Below are 27,421 nucleotides of genomic sequence, written 5' to 3'. Positions count from 1 at the left end.
AATACATTAGAATTATAGAACCCATGCTTTGGCTAGCCTTAGCGACTATCACGCAGTTCATTATAGGCTACCATTTTTTATTATCATCTTTCATGGCCTTGACAAGCCAATCTCTTTCCTGTTCATCTTCCGAGTCACTCATATCACTGTTGTCAGCAGCAAGGAGTCGTGAATAATTAATTTTCTTTATGTGGGGGAGCTTGGGCTGGACCAACAAGAATATTAACAGCCACAGCAGCAGAGCTACACAGCATGCTTGGTATAATATAGGGAGGCTGAAACTACTGATTATGAAACCACTGGCAAAGCTGCCTATGCTGGCACCGCAGTCATGCGAGAGGCAGTGAAGAACAAGCTGGAGAGACCGCTCTGTTCCTGGGGTGGCAACATTTTCTGCTTGGGAATTAACTGCCCAAAAGAGAACTCCATTGCTGAAGGCACTCAAAAGTTGAATGGGCAACACAGCCCAAGGAGTCCATAAAAAGGAGTAATATAGGAACTGCACTGCCAGACATCCAAGACCAAGTGCTACTGTCCACTTAAATGAAATGACCTTCAACAGTTGTTCCCTGAAAAAGTGAAGCACAACTTCAGAAAAGAGGGCAAGAAAGATAGAGACACCCATGTAAAGTTCAGTGCTGCCGATATCCTGCATCTGCCAAAATAAGAAATTGTGTGCAGTGGACCCAATAGCACCTGTCAAAAAGACAGTAAGAGACATTAGGATAATCCGACCATCACTTCCAATGAGGCCTAAAGCTTTTATAGTCTTATTAGCGTGTTCAGTTTTCTTGGAGACATATATAGGATACAAAGTACTTAAAAGTAGAGTTAAAACCATAAAAGCAGAGTATGCGTAGAAATGGAGGTAGACTCGGGGGATGTCGGCAATGAGAAAACAGTTGAGATTGTCTATCAGGAACACAATGGAACATGATCCAAGGCAAGCTCCCATAAAACGCCAAAACCAAACTCTATTGTGCCTGTCTGTGGCGTCTACAAAGTCAAGATATTCATAGAGACTGTCATCAGCTGTCCATTCTAATGGTGCAGCAAAGATTGCCCAGACAATTATGATGCCTGAAACAATCAGGAATGTCTTGTGTTCATCCAGAAAATGTGCCCGTACAGAATGGATCATGCTCGCGTCTCTGACTTTTTTCTGATGAAAAGTGTGCTTGGAGGCTTTAGGTTTTGGTGAGGAAGCAGGAGAACCAGAACTATTCCCTTGAACTTGATGTGCTTTAGCTGAAGTTTTATTTACTACAGGTAACTTACTACTACTGATGCTAACTTTTGTCGTGAGCAATCTTTCATTGGTAAGTTGTTTAAGTCTTTTTTGGTGAGGAGTTACGGTTTCAGAACTTGGGGTTGGACTGGAAAGGTGAACAATTACATCTGTGGCATCAGAGTCCTCCGGAGTTTTAGAAGTACTTGTTGTTTTCATAGCAAAGCTTGAAATTGTCTTGTGGCTGAGATTTGTAAACATAATTGATGCCAGTGTAGTAGTAGTAGGAGTAGTAGGAACTACAGTCACCACAAAGCTTGTATTAAGATCAGGCCCAAACATTTCAAAGTCCATAGCACCTGGTGTGGTTAGTCTGCCCTTCCAAGAAAGGCTAACATTGCAGTACTTGAGTACCATATCCTTTTCTAGGGGTGGGAAAAATGTGAGCGCTAACCCTGCTCCGGCTGACAAAAACAGAGATGACGTAATGAGTAACCTCCTCTTGCTGTTACTCTTAGCTACAAAAGAGCAGAGAGGAGCCCAAAAAACATAGATGATATGTTTTATTCCCATTACAATGCCCACCAGCGGGGGGCTCAGTCCAAGGTATCGAAAGAAAATGGTTAAGAAAGGTATCACACAGAACTTTCCAAAATTGTGGAAAAAGTGGAACAAGCTGGCGACAGCCAGGGCCTTGCTGATGTTCCATTGCTTGGTGGCACTCATGTCTTCAGCTGTGAATAGCCACTTCCAAAAGACCTGTGAACAAATAAAAGTATATGTATTACTAAACCACATGAGATATCTTACAACTAATGATGCTGTGAATTAATTTACAATTATCTAAGAGTGACAACACATGCATTTATAAGACTATTATAAAACAGATAAATATGTAACTTGGGATATTTTGCCACAGAGCTGCCGATTTCAAATATTGTATGTCACTTCAGATTTGTTTATTTGCTAGTAGTACAAAGTACTTTTCATTAGACTGCAAGGTCGCTGGGCCAGGAAACTTTCTATATGTAATTGTCAGTTTACTATATTTATTTACCTTGAGTTATATTTTATTCCTCATACTGTATTCTTGTAAATTGTAAAAGCACTGCACATCCAGTAGTGCCATACAAATAGCTTTTACATACACAGGTATTTTTAGCTTCAGCCTCCTTAATAATATAACAGCATTAAACAACTCTTTATAAACAGTTCTTATCCAACTTCAGTGGGATAGCCATTGCATGGGGTCTGCTGGCTGCAATGAAATAAAAGCTTTAAAACATAAAATTCCCCATCAGACTACATGATACTGCTATGCTGGATCCACCCCACCACATCTATTATGCCATGTCAGTCAGCTGATATAACATGTGAAAGTATCAGCAAGGTAATTACTGGTACTGGGGCTTCCAATGTTACATTGTTGTACTGAAGTGGCGTAATGATGTGTGAGGAGGAGGTGTCCTGCACTGCATATTGGGGATGTCCCCACAGCACAGTGATAAAGGTGATCCCGACCGATAAAGTACTTTTTACAGTGTAATGGTCTTCATGTAAGAAGACAATATACAATGGGCCGGATTCAGAGATGTACGCTTTTTACACAGCTGCTGTGCAAATAAATGCTAATGCCTGCAGGAGATGTCTGTAGGAAAAAGATGCCTCCTGCCGGCATCTCAGATAAGATGCCTATGTTCGAAAATGCAGGATTGGATCAACACAATGGCCACCTCCTGTCTGTTTGTGAGACCAGTAATCTGCATCGTTAGACACAGACACTGGCCTCTGCACTCCCAGAAAACAGAGCCGACATGCTCCCGTTTTCTGGAAACGTAGGCAGAGCCTCCCCGTCCCCAAACGGCCACAACATGTCAATCATGCTGCGGCTGGAGGGCACTGCAACAACGCAAAGCCCGGAATGGATCATGTGCATGCGCAGTCCCCCCGCCATCAGAGATGCATGCAAACTATTGGGCTTGCGTACATCTCTGAATCAGGCCCAAAGTACTGTATTGTATTGGGACTATAAAAGTGCCTTAAAAGCAGGGTTGTCAACATTCTGGCTGCCCCTTCCAGGAGGGAGCAGCCAGATCGGCATTGCAGGGGGCAAGGTCGGCATAGGGGGCGTGACCGGACAGCTTTGTGGGCGTAGTCACGCAATCGCCTTATTTTGGCCCGCCTACACAATGCCGAGATTACCAGCATTGTGAAGCAGGGGGCAGGGCCAAAATGATGCAATTCAGCGGCACCCAATTTCTAAGAGGGTAGGCAAGTATGCTTAAAAGTTGATCCAAAATTCACACGTGTGTAACCCTCATAACACAACTTACAAGGTTTGAACTGGTCAAATACAATAACTGCAATCTCACAGAATCATCCATAACAGGTTTGCATTAGTTCCCAGCAGTCTTCTGCAAGCGTTCAAATATTTGTCTACAATTTTTCATCATCAAAGTGTACTAAAAGGTCAAACAATGAAGAAAAATGTAATTGGTTGCTATGTCCCTTTACATTTAGGTCCCCTATTTTTTTTCCACATAAATATTATGTGAACAGTAAAAGAAAACTGGTTCCCACAAAGGCTCTCAAATATATTTAGTTAAGACAATTTCATAGAAATTTTAAAAGGCACTTTTAGATGTTAATTTCAAGACACTTATAATTTAGGTAGTTTTAGCTATAAAATATAGGACTGATATATTGAAAATACTAAAGGTGCCCACACACATAGCGATATTTTACACAATCTGGCCGATTCCGACAAATCGTGACGACAGATCGTGTAAAATATGGCCAAATCGTGAGGAAATCGTGAGTCCTAACTAACGATCACGATGCGATGCACGTCCCCGCTGGTCGCACATCGCATCGTCAGATCTGCCGTGCAGTAGGGCAGATCTGACATTCTGGGACAAAATGCACTGGGGGAAAAAAAAAAAAGTTAAGAAGCACGATAGATCTTATGCTTTTTACTCCAAATTGTGTGTAGGAGCTGCCGGGGGAGAGTTCAGGGGAAATCGCACACATCGTGGGATCGTGTGCAGATCGGTATGTGTGTGGGCACCTTTAGATTTTTTGTTGTAGAATATTTTAATATATTGAATTTTAACAGTTTATAACAAAATAAACTTCTTTGTACCGACCATTTTTTTCTCATATATTGTCACACTCCCATATTTATTAACTCACGTACATTGGTTTTAAGATTTCAGGTGCCCTGTCCAAGTTTTGGCACATGCGCAGCAGCCTCCCGGAAATTTTAGGCATAGTTAATATTAATATAATAACTCAATATGCTCAGCTCCACTATACATTTGTAAGTTCTGTCTGACATAGTAAATTGAAGAGTCATGCAGTACAGCCATTGCAAAGCCTAGGTCGCTATATTTCTAATACTATTTTCTATGTAATATGTTACAAAGAGTGAGGAGTCCACAGATCAAAACAGATTTCAAATAATAACAGCTCATTTATACAATTATAACAGAAATAACATGAGCTCATCATACATTATACGTAATCTAGACAGAAGATTGAGCTACAACTCAGTTTTCAGATGTGCGATTAATGGACTTCAGTCTTTGGGCCTGATTAATTACCGATCACAACAGCAATTACGCACGTAAGGAGACAGGAGGTGCCATTTGTGGGAGGTGACCGGGGGGGGGGGGGGGGGGCGCTGAAGTTAGCAATTCCTGAGTAATGTCAGGGCTTGTGCAAGTGTGTGTGAGGCTGCGATGGTACTCTATATCCCCGATGGTTTCACAGGTTTCATGTGTAAGGTAAAAAGGCCATCCTTATGTTGTCCTGCGATGGCATAGCAATCTCAATGGATTAGCATACTATAGCAGTGAGACTGCGTGCGTAATCGCTATTGCATTCGCAGTTGCGATCTGTAATGAATCAGGCCCTTTGTACGAATGAAGGGTGAATCTTTCAGCTGGTGAAGATAAACTCAATGGGTTACAGTATATCAGGGCAGGAATAAATACAAAAATTTAATACATACATTAGAGGTAAAGTAGTGCATGCATGCACGCAGGGTTTGAGTGGCAAATCATTCTATTGCGACGGGAACTGAAATTTCCTTACACTGGATAAATCCACAGCATACTGGACACCAACATTTTCTGGCTGGAAAAACGCACCATTTAACTATTTTAGGACAACAGCATGCAAAATGTAGTATCAAGTCATAGGGACACACTGGAGTCAACGGAAAGCATTGCCTCACATGCTAGCAGAGTACTTCAGTGTAATATATATATATTGCAAGAATGTACCTTTGTTACCTCTATTTCTACGAAGTCCATAGGGTCCACAGGATACCTTGGGGTATAGGCAATGGCAGTTGTCATCGGTCACCACGTAGTTAAAACTTTAGTCCCAGGATGCACCAGGGCCCCCTCTCCTATACCCCGCACCCAGGCTAAGGCGCCTTCATTTACGTAACAAGCCATAGGCTGGAGGAGAATAACTAAAGAGAGAAGAAAGTCTGGAACACGCAAGTATCACATTCTCACACTGAAGGAGATGGAAAAAACGGTGACCAGAATAAAGCCCATCTGAAGCACAGGTGCGACAGGGTGGGAGTCCTGTGGACTCTATGGACTTCGTAGAAATAGAGATAACAAAGGTAAGTTCTTATAATCTTTCTTATTTTCTACTGCAGGGTCTGTAGGGTATCCACAGGATACTTTGGGGATGTCCCAAAGCAGTCCCTTTAAGGGTGGGGACGCTCCTGTGCAGGAAGGAGAATCCGCCACCCAAAGGAAGCATCCTGAGAGGCGAAGGTATCGAAAGCATAATACCTCACAAAAGGTATGGACAGAAGACCACGTGGCCGCCTTACAAAGCTGAACAGCTGAGGCGCCACGGCGAGCTGCCCACGAAGGACCCACAGACCAAGTAGAATGAGCAGTAAAGAGGGCGGAATTGGAAGGCCCTCATGAGTGTAAGCCTCAGAGATCGTCATGCAAATCCACCTAGACAAAGTTAGCTTATTGGCTGGCCAACCCTTCTTATGGAAACCATATAGAGGACAAATAAAGAGTCCGACTTCCGAAGGGAACTGGTACGGTCCACATTTATCTGGAGAGCACGTACCACTTCCAAAGAGGCCTCACCAGCCGAGAGGTCTGGACAGTTCAAGGACGGTACTATAATTTCCTCATTAATGTGGAAACTAGAGACCTTAGGAAGGTAACAAGGGTGGGTCCGAAGCACCGCCCTGTCCTGGTGAAAAATCAGAAACGAAGGGCGACAAGAAAGAGCCCCCAAATCTGACACTCTTCTGGCCGAAGCAATAGCCAGAAGAAACACAGTCTTAGCCGTATGCCATTTGAGGTCCACTGAGCCCAGGGGTTCAAATGGATGGCCCTGGAGAGCCCTAAGTACCACAGCCAAATCCCATGGAGCCACAGGAGGGACAAAGGGAGGCCGAATACGAAGGACCCCCTGAAGGAAAGTGCGGATATCAGGAAGGGGAGTAATTCTTCATTGGAACCACACTGAAAGGGCAGAGACACCCACCTTCAGTGAAGCAAGGTGGAGACCTAGATCCACACCCGCCTGTTAGAAAGCCAAAACCCTGGATATCCGAAACACTTGGGGGTCATAACCTCTGGGACAACACCATTCAAAGTAGGTATGCCACACCCTGTGGTAAATCCTGGCAGAGGCAGGTTTTCGTGTTGTGAGCATGGTGTTAACCACAGAGGTAGAAAAACCTTTAGACCTCAGCAGGGATGTCTCAAAGACAGAGGACCCAGATCCGGGTAAAGGCAAGGACCCCGAGACAACAGGTCCGGACGTTGAGGCAACAGAAACAGTGTCAATGGAGAGACTCTGCAGATCCGAGTACCAGTGACGTCTGAGCCACGCTGGAGCCACCAGCAGGATCATGCCTCCTTCTTCCTCGGATGCTTCGGAAGTTCAAAGAAGTGAGAACGGTGGAAACAGGTATGCAAACTGGAAGGTCCACCTGACCGACAGAGCGTCCACAAGAAGAGCTTCGGCGTCTCTTGTCCTGGACCCGAACACCGGTAGCTTGCAATTGTGACGAGATGCCATGAGGTCTATCTCCGGAAGACTTCACTTGGCCACTAGGAGCTGAAGCACATCCTGGTGAAGAGACCATTCCCCTGGATGTACGTCGTGACGGCTGAGGAAGTCAGTTTCCCAGTTGGAGTACTCCTAGTATGAACACTGCCGATATGGCGGGAAGATTTTCTTCCGCCCACGTCAGAATGCGGGACACTTCTGCCTGACTCAGAGTTCCTCCTTGACGGTTGATGTAAGCCACCGTCGTGGCTTGTCTGACTGAACCTGCACAGGCTTTCCGTGAAGTATGAAACTGACTTTCTGTAGGGCCCTGAAGACCGCCCGAAGTTCCAATATGTTTATTGGTAGGGCAGACTCCTCTTCGGTCCACCTTCCCTGAAAGTATGGACCCATCACTGCGCCCCAACCCCGGAGACAGATGTCCGTCGTCAGGAGTACCCAGTCCGGGATCCAAAAAGGGACGCCCCTTGGTGAGGTGACCAGTCTGAAGCCACCAAGTCAGGGACAAATGCACCTCCGGTGACAGCACCATTGTCTGTGTCAGTAACCGATGAGAAGATCCGTCCCACCTGGAGAGGATCAATGTCTGCAGAGACCGGGAATTAAACTGGGCATACTCTACCATGTCGACACTATGGAGTCCAGTAACTGCATCAGCGACTGTGCAGGCACCTGCATACTCGCGTCTGCAAAATAGAGATCTTGTCCTTGGTCAGGAAGATCTGCTGCTGTTGAGAGTCCAACAGTGCCCAGAGATGGAGCATCCTCTGGGAAGAAGTCAGGGAGTCAGCCAACCGTGAGTCTGCAGCACAGAGATTGTTAGCTGCAGGCGGTGGTGGTGAAGTACCTCTGGAGACCCAGCAAGCAGCAGAAGGTCGTCCAGGTATGGCAACAGGCGGACCCCCTGCATCCGCAGATGGGCTGCCATAACTGCCATTATTGGTAAATACTTGGTGCAGTAGAAAGGCCAAACGGAAGGGCATGAAATTGGAAATGATGTTGTAGGACAGGGAACCTGAGGAACCTCTGGTGGGCCGAAGCAATCGGGATATGCAAGTACAGTAGGCATCCTGAATATCCAGAGACACCATAAAATTCCCAGGTTCCATAGTCAGTATAATAGACCGCAGGGTTTCCATCTTGAACCCAGGTACTCAGAGAAATTTGTTCAAGGACTTTAGGTTGAGGATAGGCCAATATGAACAGTTTGGTTTCGGGACCAGAAAGAGGTTGGAATAGTAACCCATTCCCCTCTGAGTTAACGGTACCAGTACTATAATTTCTGCTTGAAGCATAGAGCGTATTACACTCTGGATCTCCAAGGCTCTGTCCTGGTTTGACTGAAGTCCCGTGGTGAAGAACTGATGAGGAGGCCTTCTGCGAAAAGAGAGGGCATACCCTTGAGAGACCACTTCCCTTACCCAAGTGTCTGTGGTGGTCTGACAGCAGCACTGGGCGAATTGAAGAAGTCGGCCCCCCACCTTGGGGTCCCCCAAGGGGCGCCCGTCCCATCGGGCTGAGGGTTTATCATCAGACTTGGACGCCGGACGTCTGGTGCTCTAAGCCTGTTTCTTGGGCTTGGTAACCTTCTTGGCTCCTAACGGCCTAGGAAAGGACTGAACCTTAGGTTTTCCCTGAGGACAATAGTTCCGAAAGGATGAGGTCCCAGATCCCGATGGAACCGGGGCCAAGGGATGACAAGCAGATTTTGCAGCTGCCGAAGTGTACACGATCTTGTCCAAATCCTGACCAAATAAAACCTTTCCATTGAAGGGTAAACACTCCAACCCCTTCTTGGACTCAGCATCTGCTCTCCAAGAGTGTAACCACAGGAAGCGCCGTGCCGACATGGCCACAGCTGAAATCCTGGACGTTAAGAGGCTAACATCTAAAGCCGACTCATTAATATATGTAGCCGAATCCCTGAGATAACCTACCAGTTCTATTTGTTCACTGGTAGCATCTAAGGGAAAAGACGCCTCCAGAGAGTTCGCCCAGCATTCCATGGCCCTGGCCACCGAGCAGATGGCCATAGCTAGCCTGGAAGCCCCTCCTGAAAGTGAATAGACAGACTTTAAACACACCTCCACCTTCCTGTCCGTAAAGTCTTTCATAGAGGACATGGACGGCATGGGCAGAGTCGCACTCTTAACCAGGCGTGTCACATGAGAATCCACCTGAGGGGGAGTCGAGAAATCATTTTCCTCAAAAGGATAAGTGTAAGCCAAACGTCTTTGAAGTTGGAAACGCTTTCCTGGTAATTTCCATTCCTCCTCTAAATGATCCACCAGCTGATCAGACAGAGGACATATTGCAGCAGTACTTTTAACATCCTTGAAAAAGGCATGTTTGGACTTAGCTGCCGGAGGCTCCTCGTCCCCAATCTCCATGATCACAAGAACCGCACATATGAGACCGTGGACATACATTTTAGTCTTAGGCTCAGCATCCCGCTCAGTGTCAGACAAGTCATGTATCTCCTCGTCGTCTTCATCATAGTGTGTTGGCTGAGACGACATCAGTTGTTTCCTAGCAGGTCTAAGCGGGGTTTCACCATGCAACATCTCTGTCAGGTTCTGAACCGTGGTAGAGAAGCAGTTAACCCACACAGGCTCCGGAGACACCTGAGAAGGTGCTGGCTGTGGAGGGAAGCACTGCGCCACCATCATCTGCTGGAGGACCCCCTGTATGGAATATTGGACTACCGCCTGCTGCGTGAACCCCAGTTCGCGGGGGGAGCAGCCAACCGTCCCACGGGTATGCAGACGGTCTAAACGGGAGGGTTAGGTTAAGGGCTCCCAGGGGGAACTTAGAGTTAGGCAGCCCCCCGGGAGGGTTAGGCTACGGGAAGGGGGGGTTAGGGTTAGGCTAGGTGAAGGGGGGGGTGTCCCTGGGGGGAGGTTAGGGTTAGGCAAACCCCACAGGAGACTTAGGTTTAGGCACTTAGAGGGGGGTTACGGTAGGGACTTAGGTTAGCGGTACTTACCTAATTAGCAGTCAGGATCTTCACCTCTGCCGGGCTTCTGCTGTTGGATTTGAGCCGATGGTAAATCATACTGATCTCGCCCCACAAGGGTATTTAAAGCTTGTGCAAAACAAGCCCAGAGAGGCTCCTACGCAGAGTTAGGAACAGCAGGTGTACATGAATAGGGCAGAACATGTTGTACATAAGCCCCCATTACATACATCTCCCTCCCCAATACCTGCTTTACATCTGGAGCAGGAAAGCAGGAGAGGGGCACCATTCTGCACAGATTAGTCACTCCCAGACATAGTTGCTGTATGTGACCCACCACACAGAAAAAAATAAAAATAAAACACCTTTAACTATGAGGTAAATTTCCACCCTGACAGTACTGGCACAGTGAGGGCTGAGAGGAGGAAAAGGTATAGGGATAGCAAAAATGGCTGACAGAAAGAAAATACAGTCAGACAGCGCTAGCATAAGTCATATACAATGCAGAATAACCACCTGCACTAATGGCACTACACAGACAAAGTCTGGTAGGAATAGTGCTTCATACACTGACTTTCTGGAGGAGAGGTATGCAGGGGGACCCAGGGTCCGCACCGCTCCAATGAGACCAGTGTTGTCGCTCTAAAATGGCCGCCAGAGAGCTCAGAGGAGGCAGGCTTGGAGGAGGAGCACTGACACAGCCCGCCAGACTGCAGTGTTAAGGCGCTGTGTGCAGCAGGGGAGGAGCCTGCTGTGCTGTACAGGGAAGGCGCCCTCCCCAGGCATGCTGTTAACTCCTAGGATGCTGGAGCGTATTCCGCAACGCTGCAGCCCGATATCCCTGGTAGTCTAGTGGTAGCGCAGGCTCAGTGCCTGGCTGCACACGCTGCTGTCCCCAGGGAGCCCCCAACCCTGGGGACAATAGAGGACTGTGCACCAGCAGTCGTCTGCTTACCTTGTTGATCCCCGTGCAGCCCAGTCATAGTTCCAGGCCCCCGGGAGTTCCTGCTAGCGGAAACCCACAGATGCCAGCCAAGATCCCCGAGATTCGTCGCCGGTGGGGTGTTGGAGCGGCAGCACGGACGCCCGTTGAACTGTCCGTTATGTCCGCTCTGAAGATCTTCTGGGGCTGTTTTAACAGCTCCTCCATGCAGTGATCCGACTCCGGCCGGGCACCTACGAATCTGAATGTGCCTTGGCCTGGGGGCGGGGTACAGGAGAGGAGGCCCCGATGCATCCTGGGACTAAAGTTTTAACTATGCGGTGCCCGATGACAAATGCCATCCCCTATAACCCAAGGTATCCCGTGGATACCCTATGGACCCTGCAGTAGAAATATAAAAAAAAAATTATATATATATATATATATATATATATATATATATATATATGCAAAAGTATTCACCCCTCTTGGCCTCTTACCTTTTTTGTTACATTACAACCTGTAATTTTTTATTTTTTTTTTATTTTCATTTTATGTGATGATCTGCACAAAATAGTCTACTTTGGTGAAGTGAAATGAGAAAAATATATATAAAAAATAATCTTTATAAGTAAAATTCTGAAAATTGGCATGTGCATATGTAATCACCCCCTTTGCTATGAAGCTCCTCAAAAGTTCTGGTGCAACCAATTACCATCAGAAGTCACATAATTAGTGAAATTAAGTCCACCTGTGTGAAATCTAAGGGCCTGATTCAGACCCACTCGCGAGCGGCTGTACGCTCGCAAGTAGGTCGATGGTCTGCACTGAGCATGCGCACGACGGAGGGAGCTCCGTCGTGCGCATGCGCCAGACACGACGAGCGAAGGACTTTCCTTCGCTCGTTGTGTCCGATCAAAGGGGGCGTGCTGTCAATGTTGATTGACAGCACGCCCCCTTTGGTGGGCGTGCCGGGGGCGTGCCTCCCTGACGGGGGCGTTCCCACGGGAACGCCTCCCGTCAGAAGCCGGCCCACTGACATCACTAGTGATGTCAGTGGGAGTGATTTTGGCTCTGATAGAGCCAAAATCACTCCGGAGCTTGCGGTTGAAAACCTCAACCGCAGGCTCCGGCTCGCAATTTCGATGGTCGCGATGGTCACGACCATCGCGGCCATCAAAATGCACGCTCGTATAGCCTGTGGGTGGTGACCCACAGCTATACGAGCGTCCAGGAGGACGCTCCATGAAAAAGGAGCCCGGCCCTCATGCAGAGCGTGCGCTCTGCTCAGAGCGTACGGCTCTGAATGAGGGCCTAAGTGTCACATGATCTGTCAGTATAAACACACCTTTTCTGAAAGGTCCCAGAGGCTGAAACATCACTAAGCAAGAGGCATCACACCATGAAGACCAAGGAGCTCTCCAAACAAGTCAGGGACAAAGTTGTTGAGAAGTACAATTCTGGGTTGGGTTATAAAAAAATATCCAAATCTTTGATGATCCCCCGGAGCACCATCAAATCCATCATCATCAAATGGAAAGAACATGGTACCACAACAAACCTGCCAAGAGAGGGCCGCCCACCAAAACTCACAGACCGGGCAAGGAGGGCATTAATCAGAGAGGCAGCACAGAGACCAAAGGTAACCCTGAAGGAGCTGCAGAGTTCCACAGCAGAGACTGGTGTATCTGTGCATGTGACCACAATAAGCCGTACACTCCATAGAGCTGGGATTTGTGGAAGAGTAGCCAGAAAAAAGCCATTACTTAGTGATAAAAATAAGAAGACATGATATGAGTCGCATGTGGGCGACTCCCCAATTGTATGGAGGAAGGTGTTCTGGTCAGATGAGACTAAAATTGAACTTTTCGGCCACCAAGGAAAACGCTATATCTTGCGCAAACCCAACACATCCCATCACCCCAAGAACACCATCCCCACAGTGAAACATGGTGGTGGCAGCATCATGCTGTGGGGATGTGTTTCAGCAGCAGGGACTGGGAAACTGATTTGAGTCGAGGGAAAGATGGATGGTGCTAAATATAAGGATATTCTTGAGCAAAACCTGTTTCAATCTGCCTGTGATTTGAGACTCTGATGGAGGTTCACCTTCCAGCAGGACAATGATCCGAAGCATACTGCTAAAGCAACACTCGAGTGGTTTAAGAGGAAAAATTTAAATGTGTTGGAATGGCCTAGTCAAAGCCCAGATCTCAATCCAATTGAGAATCTGTGGTCAGACTTGAAGACTGCTGTTCACAAGCGGAAACCATCCAACATGAAGGAGTTGGAGCAGTTTTGCCTTGAGGAATGGGCAAAAATCCCAGGGGCAAGATGTGGCAAGCTCATAGAGACTTATCCAAAGCTGTAATTGCCGCAAAAGGTGACTCGTCAAAGTAATGACTTTAGGGGGGTGAATGGTTATGCACGCTGAAGTTTTCAGTTATGTTGTCCTAAATGTTGTTTGATTCACAATATAAAAAAAACCACAACTTCACAGTTGTAGGCATGTTCTGTGAATTAAATGATGCACACCTTCAAAACAATCCATTTTAATTCCAGGTTGTGAGGCAAAAATACATTAAAAATGCAAAGAGGGTGAATACTTTTGCAAGGCACTGTAATTAAATATATATATACACATACACACATATATATATATATATATATATATATATACACACACACACACACACACACACACACACACACACACACACACACATACACACACACACACACATTGTGCGTCCGGAAAGTAGTCACAGCGCTTCTCTTTTTCCTCATTTTGTTATGTTACAGCCTTATTCCAAAATGGAATAAGTTCATTTCTGTCCTCAAAATTCTACACACAATACCCCATAATGACAACGTGTAAAAAGTTTTTTTGCGATTTTTGCAAATTTAATAAAAAATAAGCCTTTGCTCAATACTTTGTTGATGCACCTTTGGCAGCAATTACAGCCTCAAGTCTTTTTGAATATGATGCCACAAGTTTGGCACACCTATCTTTGGGCACTTTCACCCATTCCTCTTTGCAGCACCTCTCAAGCTCCATCAGATTGGACGGGAAGCGTCGGTACACAGCAAATTTGAGATCTCTCCAGAGATGTTCAATCGGATTCAAGTCTGGGCTCTGGCTGGGCCACTCAAGCACATTCACAGAGTTGTCCTGAAATCACCCCTTTGATATCTTGGCTGTGTGCTTAGGGTCGTTGTCCTTCTGAAGGATGAACTGTCCCCCCAGTCTGAGGTCAAGAGCGCTCTGGAGCAGGTTTTCATCCAGGATGTCTCAATACATTGCTGCATTCATTTTCCCTCTATCCTGACTTGGCTCCCAGTTCCTGCTGCTGAAAAACATCCCCACAGAATGATGCTGCCACCACCATGCTTCACTTTAGGGATGGTATTCGCCTGGTGATGAGCGTTGTCTGGTTTCCTCCAAACATAACACCTGGCATTCACGCCAAAGAGTTCAATCTTTATCATGGTCAGAATCCTTCAGGTGCATTTTGGCAAACTCCAGGGGGGATGCCATGTGCTTTTTACTAAGGAGTGGCTTCCATCTGGCCACTCTACCATACAGTCCTAATTGGTGGATTGCTGCAGAGACGGTTGTCTTTCTGGAAGGTTCTCCTCTCTCCACAGAGGAATGCTATAGCTCTGACAGAGTGACCATCGGGTGCTTGGTCACCTCCCTGACTAGGGCCCTTCTATCCCGAACACTAAGTTTAGATGGCCGGCCAACTCTAGAAAGAGTCCCGGTCGTTCCAAACTTCTACATTACGGATGATGGAGGCCACTGTGCTCATTGGGACCTTCAAAGCAGCAGATATCTTTCTGTACCCTTCCCCAGATTTGTGCCTCAAGACAATCCTGTATCAGAGGTCTACAGACAATTCCTTGGACTTCATGCTTGGTTTGTGCTCTGACATACACTGTCAAGTGTGGGACCTTATATAGACAGGTGTATGCCTTTCAAAATCATGTCCAATCAACTGAATTTACCACAGGTGGACTCCAAATAAGCTGTAGGAACATCTCAAGGATGATCAGTGGAAACAGGATGCACCTGAGCTCAATTTTGAGCTTCATGGCAAAGGCCGTGAATACTTATGTACATGTGATTTCTTAATGTTTCTTTTTTTTATTAAATTTGCAAAAATCTCAAAAAAACTTTTTACATGTTGTCATTATGGGATATTGGGCCTGATTCAGAGCTGGACGCTCTTTGAGAGCGCTCGCTCTGAATCAGGGCGTCCCTGTTTTTTTTAAAGACGGCCTCCTGGCCGCTCACTAAGCTGTGGGTGACCACCCACAGCTTTAGCGAGCGGCCAGGTGATGGTCACGATGGTCACGACCATCTCGGCTTGCGACGAGACCCTTGTGGTAGGGTCTCGTTCCCACAAGCCCCAGTGAACTTTCGGCTCTAATAGAGCCGGAAGCTCACCCACTGACATCACTCGTGATGTCAGTGGGGCCGCCCCCAAACGGCAGGCGTTCCTTCGGGAACGCCTCCGTTTGGCCAGCCATCCCCCCTGCCTGCCTCCAAAATGGGGCAAGCTGTCAATCACAATCGACAGCTGCCCCGCTTTGGTGCGAGACCCGTAGCGACGGAGCGTCCCTCGCTGGGCGGGTCTCGCGCATGTGCACGCCGGAGCCGGCTCCGCATGCGCAGTGGGGGACCATCGACCCACTTGCGAGCGGGTCTGAATCAGGCCCATTGTGTGTAGAATTTTGAGGACAAAAATTAATTTATTTCATTTTGGAATAAGGCTGTAAAAAGTGAAACGTAGTGAATACTTTCCGGATGCAGTGTGTGTGTGTGTGTGCGTGTAATATAATTTTATTATATATACAGTCAGGTCCATAAATATTGTGACATTGACAGAACTTTCAGATTTTGGCCTCTATTCACCACCACAATGGTTTTGAAATGAAACAAACAAGTTGTGCTTTAACTGCAGACTTTCAGATTTTATTTGAGGGTAAATACATCCAAATCAGGTGAACGGTGTAGGAATTACAACGGTTTCTATATGTGCCTCCCACTTTTTAAGGGGCCAAAAGTAATGGGACTATCAACTCAAAAGCTATTTCATGGATAGGTGTGGGCTATTCCCTCGTTATTTCATTATCAATTAAGCAAGTAAAAGGTCTGGAGTTGATTCTAGGTGTGACATTTGCATTTGGAATCAGTTGCTGTCAACTCTCAATATGAGATCCAAAGAGCTGTCACAATCAGTGAAGCAAGCCATCATTAGGCTGAAAAATCAAAACAAACCCATCAGAGAGATAGCAAAAACATTAGGTGTGGCCAAATCAACTGTTTGGAACATTCTTAAAAAGAAAGAACGCACCGGAGAGCTCAGCAACACCAAAAGACCTGGAAGACCACGGAAAACAACTGTGGTGGATGACAGAGGAATTATTTCCCTGGTGAAGAAAAACCCCTTCACAACAGTTGGCCAAATCAAAAACACTCTCCAGGAGGTAGATGTATATGTGTCAAAGTCAACAATCAAGACAAGACTTCACAAGAGTGAATATAGAAGGTTCACCACAAGATGTAAACAATTGGTGAGCCACAAAAACAAGAAGACCAGATTAGAGTTTGCCAAACAACATCTAAAAAAGCCATTACAGTTCTGGAACAACATCCTATGGACAGATGAGACAAAGATCAACTTGTACCAGAGTGATGGGAAGAGAAGAGAAGGAAAGGAACTGCTCATGATCCAAAACATACCACCTCATCAGTGAAGCATGGTGGTGGTAGTGTTATGGCGTGTGCATGTATGGCTGCCAATGGAACTGGTTCCCTTGTATTTATTGATGATGTGACTGCTGACAAAAGCAGCAGAATTAATTCTGAAGTGTTTCGGGCAATATTATATGCTCATATTCAGTCAAATGCTTCAGAACTCATTAGACGGCGCTTCACAGTGCAGATGGACAATGACCCAAAGCATACTGCAAAAGCAACCAAAGAGTTTTTTAAGGCTAGAAAGTGGAATGTTATGCAATGGCCAAGTCAATCCCCTGACCTGAATCCGATTGAGCATGCATTTCACTTTATGAAGACAAAACTGAAGGGAAAATGCCCCAAGAACAAGCAGGAACTGAAGACATTTGCAGTAGACGCCTGGCAGAGCATCACCAGGGATGAAACCCAGCGTCTGGTGAGGTCTATGCGTTCCAGACTTCAGACTGTAATTGCCTGCAAAGGATTTGCAACAAAGTATTAAAAAGTGAAAGTTAGATTTAGGATTGTTTAGTTTGTCCCATTACTTTTTACCCCTTAAAAAGTGGGAGGCACATATAGAAACCGTTGTAATTCCTACACCGTTCACCTGATTTGGATGTATTTACCCTCAAATTAAATCTGAAAGTCTGCAGTTAAATCACATCTTGTTTGTTTCATTTCAAAATCATTGTGGTGGTGAATAGAGGACAAAATATGAAAATTCTGTCAATGTCCCAATATTTATGGACCTGACTGATATATATATATATACACACACACATATACACACATACATACATACATACATACACACACATCACACACACACAGATTGAGTCTCCCATATCCAAAATGCTTGGGACCACTGGTATTTTGGATATCGGAATGTTCCGTATTTCTGAATATTTGCATACTATAATTAAATATTTTGGGAATATGACCCAAATCTAAACACAGAATGCATTTATGTTTTATATACACCTTGTACTTACAGCCTGCAGACAATTTTATAAAATATTTTTAATAAGGTTGTGCCTTAAACAAAGTTTGTGTACAGTCAATCATCAAAAAGCAAAGGTTTCACCATAATATATATATATATATATATATATATATATATATATATATATATATATATATATATATATATATATACACACACACACACACACACACACACACACACACTTCAGCTTTGATTGTACTACTAAACTTCTGTCCTATAAAGAAAAATAATATATGGAAAAAGTAGAAGATTGGATGATGCTGGTGTGTTCATATATTAATTTGTTCCTCATGTAAATTGGCAGGATAATACATAGTGCTTGCTTTGTAGAAAGTGTTTTTAAAGGTGTGTGAATGTTTACTCTTCACTTCAGGACACAACTTCCTGGTGTGATAATGAGCCAAGACAACTAGGTAAAAACATTCACCTGTCGACCCATATTTGTTACATTTAATATAATTTTTTTGCATGCAAAATTACTTTTTAGGGCAGCAGGTGAGCAAAAAAATATACTGTATATTCTTATCAATAACTTGGGGTATCACTGAGGGGCCTATTCATTATACCTATAGTTTCTCAGTAGGAGTTCTACCTAATTACCGAAGGAAATCATCATTCCTCCTCTGCATAACTATCTATTACGAAAAGCTGTCATTTTTGCGATGACAGCTTTTCGGGAAATAGTTATCCCTGCCTGCTCTAACTTACCGCAGCTGGAAACAGTGCTGCGCATGCGCTGTTACATCTGTAAAACCAGCGCATGTGCAGCACTGCCTACACCTGTGGTAAGTTTGTGTCCCCCCCCCTCCGCTCACCTGCCCCCCCTCACCTCACCTCCCCCCTGTTCAGCACTTACCTGCCCGCGCAGCAGCCTCCGGCTCTGTCTGTTATGCTGTCACGTGTTCTCCCAGCAGAGCACAGTACTGTTTAGAGAAAAAAATATATATATTTTTTTTCTAAACTTTATTGTTTTCTGCTGGGAGAACACAATGTCAGCATAGCAGACGGAGCCAGAGGAGAGACCAGAGCGCCGGAGGTAGACGCCAGGGGACCTGTCCAGCTGGAAGCAGGTAAGTGGCGGATAGTAACACCATCAAATTCCGAAAATACATAATTTTCGGAATATGATGAATAGCATAATTTCCATATCCCCATACTAATGTGTGGAAATTAACGCAGGGGGACTTAGCACAGGAGATATCACTGATATCTCCTTGCTAAGTGTGTTTATGAATAATAAAATAACGTTAATTTAGGAAAATGTCCTTGAAAACTTTATTTTAGTGTTGATGAATGCCCTCAGTTTTTAGGACTGTAAGTCGGCAATTAAATTTTTTTGCGGGCACCCAAATGTAATGGTATGGTTGCACCCATAGGACGCGAGTGCCACGTGTGCGTGCCCAGAAGCAACTAAAAGTACTGGTTCGGGCGCCCAAAGTGCCGACTAATCGCACATTTCTGCTCGCCACCTTGGGAGGCTGTGAGCAGACGTGTCCGCTCCTGTGGCTATTTGCTCCCGAACGAAGAAACAATTGAATTGCTCCATTGGATGCCCAGAAGAAATGGGATGTAGTTTGGAAGCCGACGGTCTAAATGTCGACCGCCGGCTTCCAGACTTTCTAATCCCGGCGTGGTACTAATGACATGTGTCGAAAACTTGACGCTTGTCATTAACCAGACGCTGGAAGACCGACGCCCGGCATACCGAACAATGGTAAGCCGGGCGCGGGCAGCCGTGCTTTAGGTTTAGGGCTCTCGGGGGGATATAGGGCCGGGTACCCCCCCCCCGGGAGGGTTAGGTTTAGGCTAGGGGAAGGGGGGGTTAGGGTTAGGAACCCCTCCCGGGAGACTTAGGTTTAGGCTGCGGGGAAGGGGGGGGGTTAGGCACCCCTAAGGGAGGGTTAGGGTTGGGAATTAGGTTAGCGATACTTACCTTAGGGACGGTCAGGATTTTCACCCTTGCCGGGCTGCTGCTGTCGGGATTTGAACCGCCGGCCCTGCGTCTGGTGGTAATACCTACTGCACCCGAATAGCCATGGTAGAAACAATTGAATTACCACCCCCAAAAAAAACGAAAGCAAGGCTTTAGGATTTACCAAGCCAGTGACCAACAGGTCTGCAAACATAATGAATCTTGATTTAGTTAGCTTATCAGAGGTGTAAGCAAAAATCCTGTAATCTGACTTAACAGTGCAGTCAATTGAATAGCTCTGGTAACTCTTTCCCGTGGCTATTCAACATCTTGCTTCGCCTCCATAGTTTGGAAATAGATTAACCCTAAAGTGAGCTGCAAATATGAATAATTTACCTGGTCACTGGAAATGTTTTGTCTCTCTCTACAGCAAGGTGTTGGTGGTGGACGGGGACTTGAAAATCTTGGTTAATATATTTAACAGGTTGAGCAAGTTCTTCTAGGGAAAGGCTGCATGTATATAAATAGAACTGAACTAGTCCAACCAAAATATTACTGCCTAGGGATCAGCATCGTTGCTGCTGTCACTTTTACAGTTGGGCTTATGTCAGTTTTTGTGCTGTACATATACACATTTACATTACTTACATTTGGTGAAAAGAAAAATCTGAATCTAGCTTTGTGCGTCCCCAGATGTACTCATTAGGCCTGACATAAAGATAATGATGATTATGATGTATATGATCATAATGTCGACATTCACAATATCGACAATGACAGTCGACATTTTCATAATGTCAACATTTTTAATGTTAAAGGACATAATTTCAACATTCTATTTTTAGGGTTAAGGTTAGTTAAGAGTCTATAGAAAACTGCAAGGTTAACATGCAGACTGTCACCATTGTGAATGTCATCTTCTTGCCCATGTCGCCATTGTGATTGTCGTCCTCCTGTCCATGTCGGCATTGTGATTTTCATCCTCCTGTCCATGTCGCCATTGTGAATGTCGTCTTCCTGCCCATGTCGCCATTGTGAATGTCGTCCTCCTGTCCATGACGCCATTGTGATTGTCGTCCTCCTGTCCATGACGCCATTGTGATTGTCGTCCTCCTGTGCATGACGCCATTGTGATTGTCGTCCTCCTGTCCATGTCGCCATTGTGAATGTCACCATTGTGAATGTCATCCTCCTGTGCATGTCACCATTGTGAATGTCAAAAATTTGTAATACTTTCTAGCAGCTGATAATATAATATGTATAGCTGCAGTGAATGACTAAGTACTGGCTGTCTACTCACATTTTTAGATTAGTAAACAAAGAATATGGAGCGCTTGTATTTCATTACATTTTATATGGGGATGTGACTTCTGAATTTACTATTAACAATTGTAGGACGAACCCAGGTTGTCCCCCTCCCCCCTGTAATGCTTCTTTCCTGTCAGTGGCAATCGACTTTCTCCCCAACCCAGCACACACTCTGCTGTATGCTGGCTGCTGAGGGTCCAGTGTCCGGGCCCTTCTTTACTCTCTACGGCCCTGATGATTGGCAAATATCAGCAGAATACATTTAGGTGGTGCAGATGCACAGGGGACCCACAACAGTAAAATATGTGCTGGAACATCACCGGCAGTATACCCATAATGCTGGGTACACACACAGACGACGGATCGGTCAGCAGACCAATTTACCATCTGAGTGGCTGATTGGTAAGTGTCCATAGTTTACTAGCGTTCCCGCTATGCTGTTTTAGCGGGGCGCGGCACCCTGCCCTCTTTCTGGAAGGCAAAAAGCGCCCTGCCCTCCAGAAGGAGGGCAAAAAGCGCCCTGCCCTAACAGCCTGCGGGAACCGTCTTCACCCGCGGGTCGCAGTGTCCCGCGGGTGAAGAAATGTGCGGTGACCCGGTCACCGCCGGAGAATAGACGCCGGGCGCATGCGCCCGGCATCTATTCTCCCTGTCTGCAGGGCTTGGGGGCTGCCCGGTGTGTCCGTGAGTGCCGGGCACGCCCCTAAGAGTGACGAAAAGCGGACGTGTCTTATAGACACGCCCCCTTTTCGATGACCGCGCCGCCTTCGGCGCGCGCACGGACATGCCCTCTCTAGCTCCGGCGCCCTGCCTCGCGCCAGAGCTAGAGGGAACACTAGTTTACCAATCAGCCGCTCGATACGTCTGGCCTGACATCACAACTGCGCCCAGTTGAGATATCAGTGTAGGCAGTCAACAAGTGTATGGGTTGAAGACAGGTCACCCATACACATATGTAGATTCACCGATATATCGGCATTGACTGTGCTGCAGGGCCGACCTAATATGTCTGTGAATGACATTGTTCAGACATATCGGATGTACACTCCCATCAATGCTGTCACGATATATCGTTTATCGATCAAATAAAATTATACATCGACAAGTGTGCACCCAGCATTACACTCGTCATCTGGACCCTTGAACTAATTTGTCAAAGGTTATGAGTTTACGTATGCAGATGCCAGCTGTTACACCTAGTCCAATTTATAATTTCTGATGGATTAATGATATAATTTAGGAGCTAGTCAAACACAAAGATTTGGGTTATGGTGATACAACTAATTTACTAGCATCAGTGGCGTAATCAGGGGGCTGAGGGGGGACTCCCTGAACTGAAAATCGGCACATATGCTGTTCCCAGCGGCACACACTGGATTGGGTGTGGATTAACAGATAGACAGTAAAAAGGTTGACCGTGTCTAGATAGACACCAGATGTCAATAGGTCGACTGGGACAAAAGGTCGACATGTAAGAAGATTGACAAGGTCGACATGAAAATGGTCAACACAAGAAAAAAAAATGTATTTTTTAGCCCTAATCTTCACCCTAACCTCTCGCCTTGGTGCCTAACCCTCCCTCCTGGTGCCTAACCCTAACCATCAGGATAGGTGTCCCACCCTAACCATCCCTTCTAGTACCTAACCGTTGAGGTAAGTGCCTAACCCTAACCCTCCGGTAAGTGCCCAGCCCTAAACAACAAAAAAAGTAATGTGTCGACCATTTTCATGTCAACCTTTTGACCCTGTCAACCTTCTTACATGTCGACCTTTAGTGTGTTGACCTTTTGTCCCAGTCGACCTATTGACTGTCTAACATCTGGTGTCTATCTAGACATTGTTGACGTTTTTACTGTCTATCATTAGTCCGGCACCTCACTGGATTAACACTGGAGCAACAATGGCGGTTACCAGGGAGCCACACACGCAGGATGGCCCTCACAACGCTGTTACTGGGTTAGTGTAGTAACTGTTCCGGGCACCTCAAGAGATGCCTGGATCTCGAGTTCCCGGCAGCATCACGGAAGTGATGTAATGACGCTGTGACATTTCTGATTAAAGACTGCACTGCAGAGGACTGGAGGGGAACTAGAGGATGGAATACTTGAGGTAAGTTAACTTGTGTGGGTATGCAGTCGGGAAGCCGGCGGACCTAATCCCGACAGCCGGCTTCCCGACTGCTTAATCCTGACGAGGGTTAAATGACCGGCGTCTACATTTAGACGCCTGTCATTTTACCGACGCCGGGAGGCCAGCGCCCGGCATCCCGATCGAAGTGATGCCGGGCACCGCTGCGGACAGCCATAGGGGGGGTGGGGGGTTAGGTTTAAGGCTCCTGGGGGGGGAGACTTAGGGTTAGGCACCCCCCTGGGAGGTTAGGTTTAGGCAGCGGGGAAGGGGGGGGGTTGGGTTTAGGCACTTGGGGGGGGAAGGTTAGGGTGGGTGAATAAGTTAGTGAATATTTATCTGGAGACGATCAGGATTTTCATCCTGTTCGGGCAGCCGCTGCCAGCATTTGAACCGCCTGCCAGGGGTCCGGCGGTGAATCATACCGACTCCCTTGTGTGTTGGGGGGGGGGGGGGGGGTTGGTTGGTGTTGAGAGCGCAGCACAAAACAAAGAATTTTGTATGGGGGGAGACAGAACACATGAAACATGGGGATGATTGGTGGGCACCACAGATGGATATGTGGAGAAGTCTGATGGCACAAAAGAAGTATGTGGAGGGGTATAAAGGCAGAAAAGGGGCACTGGAGGTAGGAGATGCCATATAAAGGGCATGGATACTATTAGAAGGGACATGTGCGGGTCTGATGGGTCATATCAGGAAACATGAGAAATACCTGGGTCTGGGAAGCCTATTTTTCCAAGTTTCTCCCCCTAATGTCAAAAGCTGTCTATGCCACTGCTCAGTAATAATGCCTAGCATATAATTACCCCAATATTACACATCAAACTTATATTACCAGCCTGTAACCCATCACACAGTGTCAGCTCGTACATAGCCACCATTGTTGTATTTCTCCTTTTCCTATCCAGTGTATTCCCATCGATTACACATCTCATGCATGGCCATATAAACACACTATTTAATTACAGTGACCAGACCAGCGGTATAGAGAAACACTGCTCCTTGAAGTTTCAAAGCATGGCTCATGACAAACAGCACAATGTGTGTAATGCCATGTATGAGAGCTGACCCAGGATCATTCTGCATGTTCTGCAGAGCCAGCTATTTCTCTCAGACTGTTTCCAAAATGGAGAGGAAGAAGTGAGCACAGAAAGGTGAAATGCTGTGGTCACCAAGGCGCATCTCTTTGTTACCATGGTGACCAAGAACTGTCCAGGCCTGCGTAAGATAACATTCAGTTCTCCATGCAAACCATCTCTGTAGCAATAAAATGTGTTGATAATTTGTACGCTGACAACATATTCCAAAGTGCTGTACAGTAATATCTGGCTTATAATAATGTGATAATAATAATAATATTGGAGAAAATTCCACATATTTCAAAGTGTTATGATGACTGATGGCACACAGTCAATAATATGGATTTATGTAATTTATAATGCTCTAGTTGTCACTCAAGTAAAGAGGGCAGTCATTTTTAAGACAGTCACAATATGTTTGAGAAGTATTTATGGGATAGCATAATTTCTCGGTTCAGTAAACAGTATTTAAAATGTCTGCCTTGTGTACTTGGTGCCAATTTTATCAGTAATTTAGCAAAAAATGCTGAACAATCTGTTAGATGCATGTGTGGGTGTCAATGCTGTAGATACAGTTTAAAAGTTGCTAGTGACACTTAACTGCTTAGTCCCCCGCAACACTGTCATGTCTGTATTTTGTACAAGTGTGTACCTAGATTTACTGGCTGGTAATATTTATTGAAAATTAGTACATAGATGCTAAAAAGTATGTTGCTATAAATTCAATAAACATGAGGTGATGGAAATTGTACTACACAATCATACTTTCAATTAGGGATGTGCAGGCTTTTGTCCAGGAATGATGAAGTTTGTCCATGAAAGATGACGTTTTGCCTCTTTCCGAGACCCGATTTTTGGCAAGAAAAATCCGAACTTGGCGGGAAAATCCGAACTAATCCGAGGCTGCACTTCCCTACTTTCAATGCTATTTTACTTTCAGTAACACTTATGTTCAGAAGTCCCGCTCAAAGTGCCGAGTCATGCGTACACACCTATACAATCTGAAGGGGCGTACACACTAGGCGATTCGCTCCATGAGCGACATCGTATAGTGTGTCCTAGGCAGGGGCGTGCTCTATGTCGTTAACGACATTGAGCACACACTGAACGATATCACTCAGTACCGGGCACCCTCCCTCATCCCAGAGCATGCAACAACCTGACAACATCGTCAGGCTGGCCTGCATGTTCGGGCGATGAACGACAAAGACCAAAACAACCTGCGGGAGCGCGCATCGTTTGTTATCGTTCATTGTTTTTGCATACAAACTGGCCGATATATGAAAGACTGAACGATATCGTTATCGTCCAAAATATCAGCAAGTGTGTACCTACCTTAACTGATCTGTCTATGAGGAAACTGATCTGAAAATAATTGCTGAAAAAAACAAAGGCGGCACTGCTGCTGGAGGAGCCTAGGCAGAAGCTTTGGACAGAATGGTGGAAAGTACGTACACATTTCACTTTTTGTCTGATATTGTACCACCGAATGGATGAAAATTAAACTGCACATAAAATCTCATCTTCAGATGCAACCTGTGTTTTTCCGATAAAACACGATCGAAAGTGCGTACACACTCCGAGTTAGCGCATGAAGGGGTCGGGAATCAAAAGAATGGCCCAACGATTGTATAGGTGTGTACCTAGCTTAAGAACTGCCTCAAACATGCAGACAGAAAATGTTTTATTGTGACCATTTCCAGTGATAAATCTTTAACACTGCCCCTGAAACTTAGGGACATAATTATAATACAACAGTAATATCATGATGAGGTCACACAAGTACCACTCGCTTCACATCAGAATATACTATACAAGAATTCAGTAAAGTCTAAGTATATATTAAGTACATGGGGTATGAGGCAGCACTCAACCCTATGCAAAACAGTACAGTGCCGGGTGTCCGTTTCAACAGTTGCTAGTTTTCCTTAGTGCCCGAGGAAAACTGGCAACAATTCAAACGGACCATTGGGCACCCGGTGATTACCACCTTTGCATGTATACCCATGATGTTGTATGTGAATATAGCTTCTACATTGATTCAAGCGAGTGCTGGTTCTGCCTTATCTATTTGGATTGGGTGGGGGCGATTCAACTGTTTAGCCGGCCGCTATTTTTTAAAGGCGCCCGACGGAGCAATTCAATTGTTGCTCCGTCTGAACACGATAGCTGCTGGCACCAGCATTTCGGCTTACACCCTCAGGAGAGTGCTAGCAAAAATATGAGATAAACCCATGGTTAGGGCACCCTAACCAGGACTTTAGATGGTCTAATAGGGCGTGAAGAGGGCGATAATGAAAGAGGAGAACAATTGAATTGCAGAACTGGGCGCTCATTAATTATTGCCACCCATGCAACAATTAAATCGCCCCCGTGAGTGTTTCTAAGTATATATTAATGAATATCATAATGAGTTATCCTAATCCAGGAACCATTCTGACATCATGTGAAGACAACATTGCATATTAGAATAGAGTGTGACACGGCATATGATAAGGGAATAGAGTGTGACACGGCATATGATAAGGGAATAGAGTGTGACACGGCATATGATAAGGGAATAGAGTGTGACAGGGCATATGATAAGTGAATAGAGTGTGACAGGGCATATGATAAGTGAATAGAGTGTGACAGGGCATATGATAAGGGAATAGAGTGTGACACTGCATATGGGAATAGAGTGAGCTGCTGTAGCTAGGTGCCTAGGGGTTACACACTGATAATACAGGAGCCACTATGACATCATTATGAGTTATGACATCTTGTAAAGACAGCACTGCATATGAGAAGAGAGTAGTGTGATATACTGGGTGCCTGGGTATTACACACTGATTATAACGCAGACTGACCTGCTGCCGGTGGGCTCATGCAGGGTTCCCCTCCTCCCTGGAGGCTGCGGGCTCACTGGGGAGGGTCTCTCGGACTCCTGACAGCGGGGGAACCCTCCACATCTCAGGACTGGACACAGTTACACCTGCAGCTGCCCGCCCCGCCCACCTCTTCACCTGCCGGAGAGGGGACACGTCACCTGGCCTCCCGGGTGCTGATCCTTCTCTAACCACACCCAC

At 45.8% G+C, this 27,421-nt stretch overlaps 1 protein-coding gene across 2 annotated transcripts; it reads right to left on the bottom strand.

Annotated features, from left to right (window-relative positions):
* On the bottom strand, positions 1 to 27,421 carry MFSD6L (major facilitator superfamily domain containing 6 like). Of its 2 annotated transcripts, XM_088468471.1 has the most exons (3): positions 27,203 to 27,421; positions 5,241 to 5,365; positions 1 to 1,987 (listed from the first exon to the last, which is right to left on the bottom strand). In XM_088468471.1, exons 2-3 carry the CDS (start codon positions 5,259 to 5,261, stop codon positions 68 to 70), a joined length of 1,941 nt encoding a protein of 646 aa, XP_088324597.1. In that variant the 5' UTR covers positions 5,262 to 5,365; positions 27,203 to 27,421; the 3' UTR covers positions 1 to 67. The 2 variants fall into 2 exon arrangements, with proteins under 2 accessions (XP_088324597.1, XP_088324598.1); XM_088468472.1 differs by lacking the exon at positions 5,241 to 5,365.

This window comes from Taudactylus pleione, unplaced genomic scaffold, assembly GCF_031769625.1.
Source record: "Taudactylus pleione unplaced genomic scaffold, aTauple2 ptg000012l, whole genome shotgun sequence".
NCBI lineage: Eukaryota > Metazoa > Chordata > Amphibia > Anura > Myobatrachidae > Taudactylus > Taudactylus pleione.
Note: the sequence above shows the minus strand (reverse complement) of the source record. Positions and strands in the feature narration are given on the sequence as shown.